The 17,667-nt window shown below is 43.9% G+C and overlaps 1 protein-coding gene across 3 annotated transcripts in view; it reads left to right on the plus strand.

Moving 5' to 3' along the window:
- Nucleotides 1-789: 789 nt before the first annotated feature.
- Nucleotides 790-17,667, plus strand: part of CACNB4 (calcium voltage-gated channel auxiliary subunit beta 4) — a 276,094-nt gene continuing 259,216 nt past the window's right edge. Inside the window, exons 1-2 of one of the 3 annotated variants that reach the window (XM_030796832.1) lie at nt 790-1,003; nt 1,538-1,621. In XM_030796832.1, the coding sequence (XP_030652692.1) occupies nt 941-1,003; nt 1,538-1,621 (147 nt within the window). In that variant the 5' untranslated portion in view covers nt 790-940. Of the gene's footprint in view, nt 1,004-1,193; nt 1,312-1,537; nt 1,622-17,667 lie in introns of those variants that run through there. The other 2 variants (XM_003274963.3, XM_030796834.1) reach the window with 2 other exon arrangements.

Genomic DNA, 17,667 nt, shown 5'->3' on the forward strand with positions numbered 1-17,667 from the left:
TTCTTCCCTCTTCTTATTCCTCTGTCAATACCTCGCACTTATTCTTCCTCTCCGCAATCCCTCTCTTTTAATTTGATCACAAATTAATCTCTTGTATGTATTTACAGGAGGAAACCAATGGCAAACGTTGTGTATGGTTGCAAGGATGAGTTTCTCCCCCTTGAAAACATCTATCCGCATAGAAATGGAAGGCACAGTGACCAACTCTTGCTTCTTAGCAGGTCTAACATGACCTTCAAAACTCCTTAGGACATACTGTTCTTTGGCGGAGCAGCATCTCCCGTCAGACTCAGGCTGGCTGGGTTTCCCACGGCTGCCTGGATGTATGTGACTCGCAGCTCTAAGGATGGAATTGCCAAAGCAATACAAAAACACGGACGAAAAGCAAGCCACAAAACCCCATGCCTTACACAGCAGGCTGATGAGTGAAGTCGCGGAAGGTGGCTCTGCTCTTGCCCTTTTAAAATTCCAGTGCAGCAAACACACACACACCCGCTCGGTTCTTCCCACTCCCGCCACACTGCACCAGCTTCCGTCCCCAAGTCCTGATTCATGAACCGTGCCACCTTTGTCTCATTTTAAACTGTGCAGACTATTTTAATCTTGCCACCCCCATCCCAGATTTCCCCCTCCCTTCATCCTCTGGAAGCTCTGATGTAAAGCGCTTGCTAGGTGGGAGAGCGCTTCTCCCAATCCGCTCGGGTAGGCGAGTTTCCGAGAAGCCCCCTCCCCGGGACCCCGCCGCGAGCGCGGGGGAAGCGCCTCGGTCCCTTTAAGGTGCCGCGCTCTCCGAAGTGCGGGCAGAGAGCCTGGGCGCCGGCGCGGGTCCTGGAGCCGGGTGGGGAAGTCCTGCGCCCTCCCCCTCCGCTCGCGGCCCAGCCTCGGGGGCCAGCCCCCTCCGCCCACCGCACACGGGCTGGCCATGCGGCGGCTCTGAACGATGTCCTCCTCCTCCTACGCCAAGAACGGGACCGCGGACGGGCCGCACTCCCCCACCTCGCAGGTACCGCCCCCTCCTCCCCCTCCTCCTCTTCCTCCTCTTCCTTCCTCACACCTCCTCCGCCGCCCTAGCGCGCCCCGCCTTCGTGCCGGGCGTGCGGGGCCCCAGTCCCGGGAGTCGGCGGCCCCGCTCCCTCCACCCCTCCTCCACGTCCCTTTCGCCTCCCGCTCCTCCTCTTTCTCCTCCTTCTCTTCCTCCTCCTCCTCACCCTCCTTCGGGTCTCTGCGCTCCCGCTCCGGAGCCCGCAGCCTCCCCCAGCGGATGCCGGGGACTCGGACCCCGCACCCTGAGAGTCTTTGTTAATGGATGTGGTGGGTGCTTGCGGGCTGCTCTTCTCGAGCATCTTTTCAGCCGTCGAGGCTTGCAGTGGGTGGGTGGGGGTGGGGGCTGTATTTGGGAGTCGCGGAGGAGACTTGGGTGCGGGCTCTGGGGGACCCCAGGGAGCGGGTCCGGAGACGGACTTCAGCCGGGGGTGGTCGCCCCGCTCTGCGCTGCGGTCCTCACTGGCTTCTCTCTGGCCCCGTGTGTCGAGTCCAGGTGGCCCGAGGCACCACAACCCGGAGGAGCAGGTTGAAAAGATCCGATGGCAGCACCACTTCGACCAGCTTCATCCTCAGACAGGTACGAGAAGGAGGCGGGAGACCAGGATGGGGAGGAGGCCGAGCGCGCGGCGCGGGGGTCCTGGAGCCGGCCGTGGCCCCCACGTGCGGGAGCTGCGGGTCGAGCCCGCGCGCGTCTCTTCCCGGCCTCGGCCGGTGCTCGGGCTCGGTCCCTCTCCCTCTAGCCTGGGCTCTTGAAGTCTTCGCGTCCCGGCGTCTCCGCACCGCCCCGGGAAGTTAAGTTTGTGCATGTGTGTGGACAGGTCGGTGGGGACCTGGCTTAAGTCACGGACGTTGCATTTAAGAGCTGGAAATATGTCTGGTTGCACCTTTGGTGCGTGGAGAAATGTCTTTAAGTCGTATAACTCGACCTAGAGTAACCAGACCCCTCGGGGCCGGGGACCTGGTTTGATTCGATTTGAGAGTTAGTGGTTTCTTCTGTTTTGTCCTAATTTGAATACTCTTATCTGTCTGGATCTTGGGAGAGATCGTCAAGCTCCGGTCAAAAGAAAGACACTGAGCAGAAAGTTTACTCTCACTTTAGGACCGCTTCTTGGATTCGCTTACTTAGGGAAAGACAGCCGTATCTGGTTAAATAGGAATTAACGAAGGCCAGCACTCAGCTCCCGGTCTAGGTGTGCCTTCACTTCGTGTTTGTTTTCTTAGTGCTTGCTTTCTCCCGCGTGGTTCTAGTGCGAGTTGTCTGTGCTCGGGATCTCCAGATCGCTGGTAATGCTCAATGCTTAGGTGCCTTTCACCTTGGCACAGGAAATTGGTCCTCAGTTTTCCAACTGTCCATGTGCTGTTAATGAAACCACCGCTGGCTGCTGGGTGCTAGAGAGATCATGCAACAGTGAGTCACCTTGATCTTTCTTTGGAACAGAAATTGTCGGGGTGTGTCCTAGGTTTCGGGTGACCTAGGAAGACATTGGTCATCGCACCAAGAGGCTTTTATCCCAGGTCTTCCTGTGAGCTGCTGGAGTGACCTTGAGAAGTTCTTTTCTCTCTAGGTTACTCAGTATTGTGTAATGTGTTTTCTAACCTATGATGGCAGCTCTGGTGTTTCTTTAGTGATTATCATCAATTTAAACATATCAACGAGGAATGGGCTTTAGCCTCAAAATTGAACTCAGACCTCTCCTAAAAGGGTCTATAAAGCATATTTAGATGATATTTATTATGCAGAACTTCACTTTCTGCAGAAGCGGAAATTTTGACTACCCTTTAATTCAGTGAGCACTAAGCATGTACATTATGGAAATAAATGCATTTTGGATTCCGAATTCATTCTAAAAGTGCATTCTATCCCCTTTGCAGTACTTAGATTATGTATTTGATAAGGCAAACACATTGTTTATCTTAAAAACATTTTTCTGTTATGCAACTGTTTGAGGTCTTGCTGGTGTTTATTTTGTAGGTGCCTATTTTTAGTGGTATTTCATTGTTGCAAATTCTTGGAAATACTAATTACACAGCAGTTCTTTCCATAAGCTGTTTGACTAAAACTTTTGAGTTCATCTACATAACTGCACTAATGCTTTATTCTTTCTTCCAAGCACAAACAAAATAATATTCTAATATTCTTATTCTTTTCTCAATTTATGCCCATAACTGATTGAGATGATGTATATATAAGTTCTTGTAAAGCGTGCTGCTATGTGCTGGCTTAAGAAATGTTAAAAGTATTGCATGCTAAATAATTTTGGGAATAATTTAAAGCAAAGCAGTTTTTTTGAATAAATATATTTCATCTATGAAATGGTAATTCATTGGTTTGATTAAATGGTCTGATTTAAATTCAGGAGTTAATTGTTAATTGTATTATATAGACAATCTTATTTTTCAGCACAAAAATAGTACTTAATCTTTTTTTTTTTTTCCAGACAGAGTCTCGCTCTGTTGCCCAGGCTGGAGTGCAGTGACGCAGTCTCGGCTCACTGCAAGCTCTGCCTCCTGGGTTCACTCCATTCTCCTGCCTCAGCCTCCCGAGTAGCTGGGACTACAGGCACCCGCCACCACGCCCAGCTAACTTTTTTGTATTTTTAGTGGAGACAGGGTTTCACCGTGTCAGCCAGGATGGTCTTGATCTCCTGACCTCGTGATCCGCCCGCCCGCCTCAGCCTCCCAAAGTGCTGGGATTACAGGCGTGAGCCACCGCGCCCGGGCTGCTTAATTTTTATGAGCACTTTACAACTCACTAAGTATCCTACACATGATCTCATTCAAATGACATCATACAGACTTCTGTATTGGCTACAATAAAAATAACTGAGGGATTTACATTTCTTTGATGAGAAAAAGAAAATGATTACAAATGCAGCTTAACAATAACTTTCGGATAAAATTGAAATCACCCAAATGCCAAAAAATATTTTTTATGAAAGCGTAACAGCTGCTTATGTTAACAGAGCCTTGGGTTGGTCACAGTGGCTCATGCCTGTAATCCCAGCACTTTGGGAGGCTGAGGTGGGCAGATCACTTGAGGTCAGGAGTTTCAAACCAGCCTGGTAACATGGTGAAACCCCGACTCTACTAAAAATACAAAGAAATTTGCCAAGCATGGTGGTGTGTGCTTGTAATCCCAGCTACTCGGGAGGCTGAGGCAGGAGAATTTTTTGAACCTAGGCGGTGGAGGTTGCAGTGAGCCAGTATTGCTCCACATTACTCCAGCCGGGCGACAGAGCAGGACTCCATCAAAAAAAAAACAAAAAACAAACAAACAAACAAAAACAGAGTCTCATTATTTGTAGAATGACCAGTGATTTATTGATATTTGAATTCTTGATACATTGGAGTGATGAAATTTCTTGGTGCTGTTTCACAGTCTGTGTGACGCTTTTGAAGAAGATCGTGGAATATAAAAAAAAATTGCTAATTTCTTTGTCGTATTATTTACAAAAATATGGAGAAAAGCTTTCATGAAAAAAAAAATTGATGTGTTACCTTGGATGGGGAAGACTGGGCTGTTGGTGAAGCAGAGAAGGCAGTTGGCAAACTCACGCAATAAGACAATATTTGTTCTTTGAGCTTGTTAAAAAGTTTCAGTGTTTGTGAGAATATATATGCACATATGTGTGCACGCACACACATGAACATTTGAATTGGCTGGAAAACAAGCAGACTGAGAAAGAGAGCCTGCTTCCACTCTGAGGACTGCTCATGAAGCCCCTCAGGAATCCTTGACCTTGTTTCTGGCCAACAAGATTGCTGGCCTCCACCATTTAGGAGGGATGGAGGTTTTGGAATGAATTCAGGGAGCAACTAAATGGCTTCTTTGAGGAAAGGTGAGAAGATGAAGTACTTTGCCACTGAAAGGAAAGCAAGCTAGGAGTGACCCAGAAATGATCTTCAAAGTATACACAAAGGCTTTCTTTGGAAATGTGATGAAGTGTTCTCACTCTTCATTGGGGATGAAACTCAAGAATTGGCCCAAATTAGAAAGGAATGATGTTTTACAGCAAGACCTTCCTAAGAGTGTTGCCATCATTGGAGTGGCTTTGCAAATGAGGCCATAGAATTTTCTTTCAGGAGAGCCCTTCTTACAGGCTATTTATGAATGGATTATCTAGTCATGTTTTAAAGTTTTAGGAAACACTTAAGTATTTGCTATGTGCCTAGCACTGCGTTAGATATTGTAGGGGAGGAATGAAAAGATGGATGAGACACAGCCCCCGTACTCAAAGATTTTTATAATCTAGCAATGGAGACAGAGATGTCTACAAACAGTACAGTGACATGTAACAAGGAACGAGAGGGCGGGCTCAATGACCATGTACCCCGAGTATCTATTATATACCCATAAGTATATCTACCCATGGGTGTCACTACACATACAGTTTATATGGCTGAGTACTCCAAGTTAGTACTCTTCCCACTGGGGTTTGAAGAGAAAATCTGATCAGAGTGGGAGTAGTTTGTTGACTTTTCCTTGTTAAGTCTGCTCTTATGAGGCCAGCAAAGTCATACCTGGCCTGGCCCCTACCTGCTTCCAGCCTCATCTTGAGTCATGATCTCTTAGCTCTGGACACAGAGTTTGAACACACTATTGTCCCTCTTGCCATTGGTCTTTTGCATATGCTGAGCCCTCTGTGTGGCAGGTTCTTGCCCTTCCTTCTGCCTAGTTAACTTTTAATCTTCCCTGAGATCTGGGAGTTTAGTCTTCACTTCCTCTTCTAACCTTCCTGATAAAGTCAGTTCCCCAACTAGGGGCTCCCAGAGGGCCTTGTGCCAGTTTTCAGTAGCACCACCACTTTTATTTAACATGTACTTAGATTTCTCTGTTACATTCTGTCTCCCTATCCATATGAGTTCCACAAGGACAGGGACATGTCTGCATTTGATCTTTGTGTCCTCAGCATCTAGCATACTATATGTTCAATAAACACACACTTGAATGAATGAAGCAGTAGATGGATGGAGGACTAACTTGATATATTTTAGGCATGAAGTTCTGCTGCAACATTAAATGCTTTGTTTAGTGGGGAGAAATTGCCTCCTAAACTCCCCCAAAACTCTGTGGCTTGAAACAACAATAATTTTTTATTTCTGTGTACTAACCAGACAGTTCTACATTGTATGATGTTATATGGGCACTGGGATGGCTGGAAGGTCCAGAGTATCCTCACATATGTGGTTGGCAGTTGGTGCTGGCTGCTGGCTGAGAACTCAACTAGAGCTTTTGGCAGGGGCTCAGTTTTTCTCCACCTGGGCCTCTCAACATAGTTGCTTGAGCTTCCTGATAGTATGGTGGCTAGGTTCCAAGAAGTGAAGGCTGAAGCCACAGCTCTCCTAAGACCCAGTTTTGAAAGCTACACTGTATCACTTCTCATGCAACCTCAAGTCAAAACAGGTCCAAGAGCCTGCCCAGTTGCAACGAAAGAGAAAACAGACTATCTTTTGATGGGGTGCAACAAGGTTACATTATAAAAGAGCATATGGGTAAAAACACACAAACGTACGCACGCACAAACACACACACCGAAAAACAGCAAGTCAAATTAAGTGCCAATAGTATAAACAGGAATTTAAAGATTATTCAATTTATATAACAAATTAAACAAAAATATATCTTGATTTCAGTAGGTGCCAAAAAAGTATTTGATAAAAAAAAAAAAAAAAAAAAAAAAAAAAAAAAAAAAAAAAAAAAAAAAAAAAAAAAAAAGATTGATAAATTTTGTAAGTTAAGAATGGAGCATATCTAGAGGCACATGATTTTAAAAAAAGAAGAGAAGGTAGCTCCCTAAATCTAATAAAAATTATCTACTAAAATCCACAGCAAACATCACATTGAGCAGAGAAACTAGAAACAATATATGTATGCAGCAGTCAGTAAATGAGCAAATAATGTACGTTGGGGCCCTCATCCATATTTTTGCATTCCCTGGTTTCAGTTACCTGTGGTCAACTGATGTCTGAATGTAGGTGAGTACAGTACAGTAGATATTTTGAGAGTGAGAAAGAGACTACATTTCATATAACTTTTATTATGGCATATTGTTAACATTGTTCTATTTTATTATTAGTTGTTATTGACCTCTTACTGTGCCTAATTTACAAGTTAGACTTCATCTTAGGTATATATGTATAGGAAAAAACATTACATATATATATGTATATATATGTAAATGTATATATGGTTTGTCACTATCTGTAGTTCCAGGCATCCACTGGGGTTTTGGAGTGTATCCCCCACGATTAAGGGTGGACTACTATATATTATACTACAGAGTACTATTCAGCCATTAAAGAAAAAAATGAAGCCACCCTGCATGTAATGATATGGAAATGCATTTAAGACATTCATTTGAAATGCATTTGAGTGAAAAAATTAAGTTACAGAATAATGTATAATAATATTTCATTTAAAAAAGAGCATGTGGAATGGAAGATATGGTTGCAGCCATTGTTGGAAGCATCTACCTTGGAGCAAGGAACCTCGTATTTTTTAAGGTATGCTAATCAGATGATCGTTACAATAAGTCAATGAACCGCACTGTATTTAGAGATCTAAAACATTCAGATTTTTAGGTTGATACTAGAATAAAACAAGTTGGCAAACAAATTCTTTGGGTTATAATTTGAGCACCAGTTATAGATATGTTTTTCTGATGAAATGCAAATTCATCAACAGAAGGTATATGCTTTGCGCATAGCTCTAAGAATAATCATATGCCTACAGGCATGTATATATGCAAAATTTATCCATAAACTTAGAATCACAGAATTTTAGAACAGGAAGAGATTGCAGAAAGAAAATACTTCAGTCTCTTTTTTCAGATGAATGAAACACAGGCCCAAGGACATAGAGGTCATACGAATAGATAATGGTAGAACAGACGCAAGGGATCCTGGCTCAGACTCTACTGTTTTTTTTTTTCACCACAATCCACTTTATCCCTGAATAAACAAGCCAAACACATAAACTCACATAGGTGTGGATACATGCAAGGACATATGGAGCTTATTCCTCTCAGATCCTGGAAACGTTCTGAATCTGCGTGGTTGCTGTGAAGAACCATAGCATCAGTTGAAGAATTTAGAGACTGTGGTTTCTTCCCAATTCTATCATGGATGGAATTTTTGCTTGCTTGGTTAGCTTCTTGTAGGATTATTCCTTCCACCCTCCAGTCTTCTACCAGTTCCTCCCGTTGGCTGAACCTCTCTGGAAGCCCACTGACCTGGGATTCTGGGAAACAAGCTGCAGGCTGTGGCCCCCTGAGATAGAAAGTAGAGCAGCAGAGCGGGAGGAGTGGATCTGAGGGAAACAGCCAAGGAGGGGCACACCCAGTTATGTTTATGTTTATTTTTGTTTGAGAAGGAGTCTCACTCTGTTGCTCAGGCTGGAGTGCAGTGGTACAATCTCGGCTCACTGCAAGCTCTGCCTCCTGGGTTCTTGGGAGGCTGGTCCTGCCTCAGCCTCCCAGGTAGCTGAGACTACAGGTGCATGCCACCGCATCTGGCTAATTTTTGTATTTTTGGTAGAGACCGGGTTTCACCATGTTGGCTAAGCTGGGGCACAACCATTTTTATATTTTAGCTGCATGGAAGACAGTAGTGAATCATTTTCATCTGCAAAGTTGGAAGTTTTTACTTGCTCTGTAAGTAGACCTTCCTTGCTAAATGGTGTAATCCAGTTACTTTAAAAAGTTCACACTTATTTCCTTTGTGAGTTTTTTGTGCAATGAATCTTCCCTTGCTCTGACAAAGCAAGAAAGAACTCTGTCCCTCTTGGCAAACTGTGCTTCTTCTTGTTTTGGGGCTTAAATAAATTGAACTGAGCTTACGAAGAAAGAAATCTAATTACTGGGCAGCTAACCCGTTAACCAGTCATTTTTACTTATGTCTGAGTCTCTGTTCTTGATGGATAGAATTGCCTAAATTTCATTTCACTTTTTTTTTTTTTTTTTTTTTTTTTGGAATGGAGTCACACTCTGTTGCTCAGGCTGGAGTGCAGTGGCGTGATCTCGGCTCACTGAAATCTCTCCCTCCCAGGTTCAAGCAGTTCTCCTGCCTCAGCCTCCCGAGTAGCTGGGATAACAGGCGACCGCCAACATGCCTGGCTAACTTTTGTATTTTTAGTAGAGATGGGGCTTCACCATGTTGGCCAGGCTGGTCTTGAACACGTGACTTCAAGTGATCCACCTGCCTCAGCCACCCAAAGTGCTAGGATTACAGGCGTGAGCCATCACTCCCAGCCCTAAATTTCATTAATGTAGAATAAATATTTATCCTTTAGTTTAGAATGGTACAATTTTATTGAAACTTAGGTAAGTTCTGATTCAAGTTTTAATCTTTCTTTTTTTCTTTTTTTTTTGAGATGGAGTTTTGCTGTTGTTGCCCAGGCTGGAGTGCAGTGGCGCAATCTCGGCTCACTGCAACCTCTGCCTCCCAGGTTCAGGCGATTCTCCTGCCTCAGCCTCCTGAGTAGCTGGGATTACAGGCATGTGTCACCACGCCCGGCTAATTTTGTATTTTTAGTAGAGACGGGGTTTCTCCATGTTGGTCAGGCTGGTCTCGAACTCCTAAGCTCAGGTGATCCACCCGCCTCGGCCTCCCAAAGTGCTGGGATTATAGGCGTGAGCCAACGCGCCCAGCTTCAAGTTTTAATTTTTCTAGAAAATTATAGGAAGCTGTGTGGAAATGTAAGCTGAAAATGATTTTGGCTTTGGCCCTCTCCCCTTAATTGCTCCACCTGCTGCCCCAGACAGGGTCAACCCTGGATATTAAGGAAGCAGAGACTGCCCTTTCAAACAAGGTTTAAACAAAAGGCAATGCTATTTAATGGGCTTCCTTTGGCCACTCAAATCTGGATCTGACCCATCTTTCCTGGGTGTGGTCTTGGCATTGTCCATACTCATCTTCCTCAAAGCTTGGCCCATTTTTGGTCTCATTTCTGAAGCTCTGACTCAGAATAAAGCATCAATCTTAACCAGGGTGAGCAGCTTGCGACTCACTCACATTCATGAAGACTCTACAGACATGTGGAGAGTGGGGCATGCAGGTCCCATTCTGCTCAGTAGCCCTCTGTGTTTGGCCTCTGCTTTCTGTTTTTCTTTTTTTCTTTTTGAGACAGGGTCGTCTTCCCTGCAGCCTCCACCTCCTGTGCTCACGGGATCCTCCCACCTCAGCCTACAAGTAGGTGGGACTGCAGGTGTGCACTACCAAGCCTGGCTTTTCTTTTTCTTTTTTTTTTTACTTTTAGTAGAGATGGGGTCTCACCATATTGCCCAGGCTGGTCTCAAACTCCTGGGCTCAAGCACTCCTTTCACCCCAGCCTCCCAAAGTGTTGGGATTACAGGCATGAGCCACTGCACTTGGCTCTGCACGCTTTTAAAGCCATATTTTGGAGGAGAGAGCTTCCTAGACAGTGCCATCTCTCTATTTGCTGTCCCTTTGCTGGAGCTTTCTTCCCTGCGGAGTGTGTGGGCCGAGAATGGGTGACAGGCCTCAAAACATGTATCCTCTGAGATGATCCTTCAGTGGGGTGAGCCTGGTGTAGGCTGAGCTTCTGGACAGTTTTTCACTTCCACTGAATCCAGTGTGTTGCACAATTATTTCCTTTGTGGGCCATGGCAAGACAAAGCTTGCAAAGCACTCTTTGACCACCCCCGGGAACACACTCTGCTATACCTCTGCATCTTAGAATACATCAATGGGTAAGTCTCAAGAAGAGCTGGGCTGTTATCCCCAACAAACCCTAATCCAAACACACTCTGGTCGAAGCAGTCAGTATTGTCCTGCTTCTGCACAGTTGCCCTTGTACTTCATGAACCAGGAAAACAATGAGGTGAATCCAGTGCTCTTCATTCTATAAGAGTGTCAGTTCTGAACTCGACTACATGGACACATCAGGAATTTCACATGGATTTAACCATGTGTACTGTGAGGACAGAGGAGGGCACTCAGGGAGGTAGGACTGGAAGTAGAAGCCCGAATTCATGAAAAAGCTGAATTATAGATTCAATTTTAAGGGAATACTGTAGCTTTACTGCTTTCAAGTAACAATAATGACAAGCTGTGTGCTAGGGCACCCTGCCTTCAGAAATAGATGAGGCTGATTTATTATCATCTGGCTTGAATATAAACAGTGCTTTGGAATTCCTTAAAAATAGTTCTCATTTCGAGTAGTAAACATGTGCCTTTGTAAAGTTCCTTATTTTCTTTAACGTGTCTTTTCTTATTACACACATAAATAGAGCAGAGGTAATTACTTGAATCTGAAGGGATGGCATTCATGATCTGAAAGCATTAGTTAGGTAAGGGCTGTAAAACTTACTCGATGGCTACTGAATTTTTCTGATCATCTCACTGTAATCATTTGGATGGCAAATCGTGTCTATTTCATTTCTCATTTTCTGTTCTGTGTTGATGGATGTATCTTTCTCTAAGGTTGCAGTTTAATTGCTGTTGTAGTATTTGTTTTGGGAGTAAATATTTTGTAAACCTAAACTTGAAAAGAATATGCATTTCTGGGTTGTAAGATCACTAGAGGTGGTTAACTTTTATAGTGCTCACTGTGTCCACATATTATGATGAGATTTTAAAATTCCTTATGAAAATTTTTTTTAGCAGTTTCATTGATAACATATGGAAAATCTAGCAGTAATGGAAATGCATAGTAACTCATGCAGATAAATATGTCATCTTCCTTTTTTTCTTCTTAAATGGCCCAATGCTATTGCTAACAATTCAATGCTGATTAGTGTTTAGAATCGAACAGGTGGGTAAAATGATCATTGTTACCAGTAGAATGTTCCTTAGTCACTGCTTTTTAATTTGCCGTGTGTGTGTGTGTGTGTGTGTGTGTGTGTGTGTGGTGTGTGTGTGTGTTAAGTGGGGAAAGCATTCTTTTTTTCAGGCGTGTCATAATCTAATATTTTCATGACCTGGAGAAGAAACCTATCCCTGTTAGCAGTCATTCTGCATCCTCTTCCCCACCTCCCAGCCCTAGGCATCCACTAATCTATTCTCTGTCTTTATGGATTTGCCCACTCTGGACATTTTATATAAATGGGACCATAAAATAACATGTGGTCTTTTGTGACTGGCTTCAGATTTTTTCTTTTTGTCTCTCTCTTTTTTTAGACAGGGTCTCGCTCTTCACCTGGGCTGGAGTGCAGTGGCACAATCACAACTCACTGCAGCCTCAAACTCCTGGGCCCAAGAAGCTGGGCCCAAGCTGCCTCAGTCTCCCAACTAGCTGGGACTGCAGACGTGCGCCATCATGCCTGGCTATTTTTCTTATTTTTTTGTAGAGATGGGGTCTTGCTATGTTGCCAAGGCTCAAATTTTTTCATTAACTAATTGTTCACACCAGCCTGAGAAGTTTCAGTTATAGCCCCTGGTCTAAATGTGTAGATGTTGGCGTGAGGATAGAAATGGACTTGCCTTTCCTTAAGTCAGTGTCAGAGATGGCTTTTCAAGTCACAGCGTTGAATAGGATGGATCAGATTCTTATTTATTTTGGAGCTTCAGTTTCAGCTCATAAAGCTGAATGTGTTTTTTTGGCAAAATTCTTTTTTTTTTTTTTTTTTTTTTTTTGAGATGGAGTCCCACTCTGTTGCCCAGGCTGGAGTGCAGTTCTGCAATCTCAGCTCACTGCAACCTCTGCCTCCCAGGTTCAAGCGATTCTCCTGCCTCAGCCTGCCAAGTAGCTGAGATTACAGGTGTGTGCCACCATGCCTGGCTAATTTTTGTATTTTTAGTAGAGAAGGGGTTTCACCATGTTGGTGAAACCACCAGGCTGGTCTTGAATTCCTAGGTGATCAGGCCTTGGCCTCCCAAAGTGCTGGGATTATAGGCGTGAGCCACCATACCTAGCCTTTTTTTTTTTTTTTTTCTTTCAGTTAGAGTCTCGCTCTTGTTGCCAAGGCTGAAGTGCAGTGGTGCGATCTTGGCTCACCGCAACCTCTATCTCCCCAGTTCAAGCAATTCTCCTGCCTCAGCCTCCCGAGTAGCTGGGATTACAGGCATGTGCCACCATGCCTGGCTAATTTTGTATTTTTAGTAGAGACGGGGGTTTCTGCATGTTGGTCAGGCTGATCTCGAACTCCCGACCTCAGGTGATCCACCCACCTCAGCCTCCTAAAGTGTTGGGATTACAGGCGTGAGCCACCACGCCCGGCCACGAAACTCTTTAACCTGCATGGAAATCAAACCCCTGACCCTGGACTTCTTGTCTTCCTGGAGTGGCTCCCATCTATAGAGGGGGGTGGTTTTTATAATAGGATGTGATCGACAGGATTAAAGAAAAGTATATGAACAATATAAATGATTATTGTCATCATTTTCAATAATTTCTAGTAATAGAAATATCTTGGGTATTTACAATTCAAAATGCTTCCTTTAGTTTATCTAGATATTCATAGTAACTCCGCTTTGGTAATTATAACATTTCTTCCTTGAGAAATACAATTAAGGAGAAAGCAGAGTGCTTGAGTTCCAAGCTAAATACAATATTTAAGGGAATTATTAGGTATATAAAACTGTACTCTTTGTGTGGCAGGTGCTTCTCAATTATATTTGAGTACTTCCCTGGGGGACAAAAGTCAATTACCAACACAGTCGTGTGGGAGAGAAATAGGTCAGCTGCAAACATTCTTTGCTAATTTCAGAAAGCTTGAGGGTTGATTTAGTTTGAGGATGTGTTTTATTCTTTCTGTCTCAGGACTCTGATAGGGAAGGCTCTGTTTTTCATGTAGTAGTGATTGTCGTATTCATTTACTTTATTACAATATACATATTTCTCTTGATCATGTAAAATGAAAATTAAACTATATCTAATATCTTTTTAAAAACTGTCAAATCTATATTGTAAGAGAAATGTGTACCATGGATATTACTGTTATGACTATTTGTACATTAGTAGAGACACTGAGGGTGTAAACCAACCCAATCAAAGGTAAATGTCATATTTACAAGAATTTTATTTATTTCCCCTCTTTAGTAAGAAGACACCAAAGAGTGCTAATTGTTGAATAAAAAACAAGGACCTTGGTATGTTTTCTAACAATTATGTTTTATTTATTTATTTTTTATTGTGGTATAATAAATGTAATATAAAATTTGCCATTTTAACCATTTTAAAGTATAGGTGCAGTAGCACTCAGTACATCCACTGCTGGTTTTTTTTTTTTTTTTTTTTTTTTTTTTTTATGGCTGCAGCAGGTTATCAAAAAGACAGTGCAGGCAGGCAAAACGTATGTCCAACATATACATATGTTAAAAACATCCGCCATTATTGTGGTCTCCCTCCACAACTGTGGTCTTATTTAAAGCAACACAAAGCCAGACCTTGGAGTGCCACACCCAAGTGTGAGTTTGGAAGTTGAGAAGGGAACAAGCTGAAAGGAAGCCGGAAGAACTATGGAGACTCGCCTGGACCCTCACAGTGGGGATGGGAAGGTAGGAGTGGGAGGATGAGGCTGCCCAGGGGTAGTTCTGCCCCCAGATACTTGTTTTCACACTGCCTGACTGCTTTTCTTTTTCCTCCACTGTCTGAAGTTCAGAGAGTTCCAAGATGATTTGGGTTAACGAGCAGCCTATTTTAAAAAGATAAATGTTCCCAGGAGTCTTTGGAGGCTCTATTCATTCATACATTATGGTAATTTGACTTATTGCTTACAAGTATGCTCATTTTACCATCTTAACAAAGCCCACCCCAACAAAGCAGCCACGCTCCCATCTCCCCGGATCTGTTTGCCCTTTCATGCCAGTGTGTTCCCCTTCCCTCCCCTCTGCCTGTACTTGCATGGCAGCTGCAGGTACCTAGACTTGGCGGTAACCCCTGCTTTCATCCCTCCACTCCCTTGATCATGCCATTCCTTCACCTTAAAGTGCTTTCCCCATTTCCACTTGATAATCTTCCTACTTGTCAAAATCCTTCTTGAATCTTCTCTGTGAAGCTCTTTAATGTGGCGCTAGGTCTCCTTCTCTGTCATGGCCCTGATACCGTGTTTTGGCTGTTCACTTATTAAATTCTCCTTTGTATAATCTAAATGTCCCTATGTCCCACTAGCCTGTGGGTATACATTGACATTATGTCCGGGATCACGCTTGTAATCCCAGCAGTTTGGGAAGCTGAGGAGGGAGGATTGTTTGTGCCCAGGAGTTTGAGACCAGCTTGGGCAACATATCAAGATCCTGTCTCTACAAAACAAAACAAAAACAAAGCAAATAATAATAATAATAAAAAACCATTAGCCAGGCATGGTGGCGTGCACCTGTGGTCCCAGATACTCTGGAGGCTGAGGCAGGCGGATTGCTTGAGCCTAGGAGGTTGAGGCTGCAGTGAGCTATGATTGTGCCACTGCACTCCAGCCTGGTTGACACAGTGAGACCCTGTCCAAAAAACAAAAAACAAAGGAAGCAGGAGCAGCATCAGAAGTTGTCATGTATCCACATTAATAGTCCATATATTGCTTGCTCACATTTCTCACCTGGAGACATAGGACCTTAACACCTTCCCCCTAACCTGTTGCCCATGTTTTCTGAGTCAGGCAAGTATCTTAACGTGTGCCTACAGCAACTCCGCTCATTGATGTCTACTGCCACCAGCCTTTGAAGAGGCTTCTGCTGCAGGGGCTGTGCCTTCCTCAGTGAGAACACAGCTTCTTCCTTCTAAGGTGCTATTTTTCAGTACTGTACTTTTCAGCCTCCCTGGACAACCTGTGTTCCAGACTTTCGCAACTCTGGGTCACACTGTGTCCCCTGGGCCCTCGAGTGACTCTTCTTGTGCCCAGTGTTTCCCAGATTCTCTTGTAAAGCCAGCTTCTGCAGCATGACCTGCATCTCTCTGTGGGGAACAGACATCATTCAGCCTCTGTCCCGAACTGCACCTAAAACCTGCTTCTAGCATTGACTTTCATACGCATTCATGTCGACCCGCATGAACTGATGTAGACACGAACTCTTCGTCCTCTTTTAGGCTCAGTTACAACATACTCATAGTAATTTATATATTTTAAATATTTTCGTTTTATGCATTTGTGCTTGTGGTGGAGGTGGAGCAGGGAGTAAAGGAAGAAGGAGGAAAGGAGAAGGTGATGTCAGGGCCTGAAGCATTTTCAAAGTTAGTGCAGGCCTGAATAGGCTATCGGAATGGGATCCTTGGGACAGAGGAGGGCACTGGTGCCTGGGCAGAAAAAGAGTGACTGGTGGAAGATGCTTTCAGAAAGGGAAGTGGATGAGGATCAAACTTGATATATTTCAAACTTTATTCTTGAAGTGTATCTGATAAGAATCTTTTCATTGCAAGTAAACAGAAAGCCAGCACAAATTGGCTACAGCAAAATATGGAATTATTGACTCATGCAAGTAAAAGCTCAGAGGTAAACTTTATACTTCAGATATTGTATGTTTCAAAGTTCATGGCTTCAGCAGCAGCTCTACTCTTTCTGTGCAGTTCTTTTAACACTGTGTGTTCTTCTGTGTGCTGGTTTAGGCCTCAGTTTAGCACCCATTATGGTGGCAGCAGTGGCCACAGTGATTCAGGATCTCCCATTTATCCATGATCCTGTCCAGTTAGGCTTCCTTATAACAGTTCTCGCAGAATAAAAAAGGAGAGATGCCTTCTTTCCTCCCTCCTTCCCTCCCTCCCTCCCTCCCTCCCTTCCTTCCTTGCTTTCCTTGCTTGATTTCTTTTTGCAGCTAATGGGGCTTTAAATACCCTCCCTGGCAGCACACACACACATGTGTACACATGCTTGTGTGCATATGCACACACATACGCATCCATACACATACATATACACATTTCTTGAATCTCATTGAACTGAAATGGCTCATAAACCAACACTGTGGCCCGGGGGACTGTCTTAAGGCAGCAGCTGGCTACCTAGAGATGAGATTGAGGTCAGCCCCACAGCGGCTGAGATTGGGGAGGGCAGTTTCCTAAGGGAATTTTGGACCCAGGCAGGATCGTGGGAACTTCTTCCTCCTGCTCCTCCTTCCTCTGGTACCACAACTTTCAGTCACTTCAGAGTTAGATATTGTTTTAAGTGCGGTAAAATAAATATAACAGAAAATTTACCATCTTTACCATTTTTTAGTGTACAGTTCAGTGACATTTAAGTACATTCACATGGTTGTGCCTACCAACATCACCACCATCTATCCTAAATAGGATTTTGTGGACTAATCTGGGAGCCTAGCTTTCTGGTGTAACAATGTATTTTAATGGGAAAATATGAAGCAAGTTTCAAATAACTGACTAAACAGTGAAATTCAGAACCACATAACTGTTGATACAGGGGAGACTGCCTGAATGAATACTTCTTAAGGCCTCTGTTTTCCTTGTTGCAAAATGGGGGTGAGAGTGGGGAGGACTAGGTAACCTCTAAGATTCCATCAAGTTCTAATATTATAGGACTTTATGGCTGTGTCCACAGATGTATGTGGTCAACTCATTCATTTTGGTAGAATATACTGTACAGTTAGCTCTCAGGTCTGAGGGTTCTGCAGGCTGACTGCGGGACTCAAGCATCAAGGACTTTGGTATCTATGGAGGGTCCTGGATCCAATTCCCTACTGATTCTGAGGAATGACTGTATTTTGCAGCTTTGGCAGAAA

This window comes from Nomascus leucogenys, chromosome 17 (genome assembly GCF_006542625.1).
Source record: "Nomascus leucogenys isolate Asia chromosome 17, Asia_NLE_v1, whole genome shotgun sequence".
NCBI lineage: Eukaryota > Metazoa > Chordata > Mammalia > Primates > Hylobatidae > Nomascus > Nomascus leucogenys.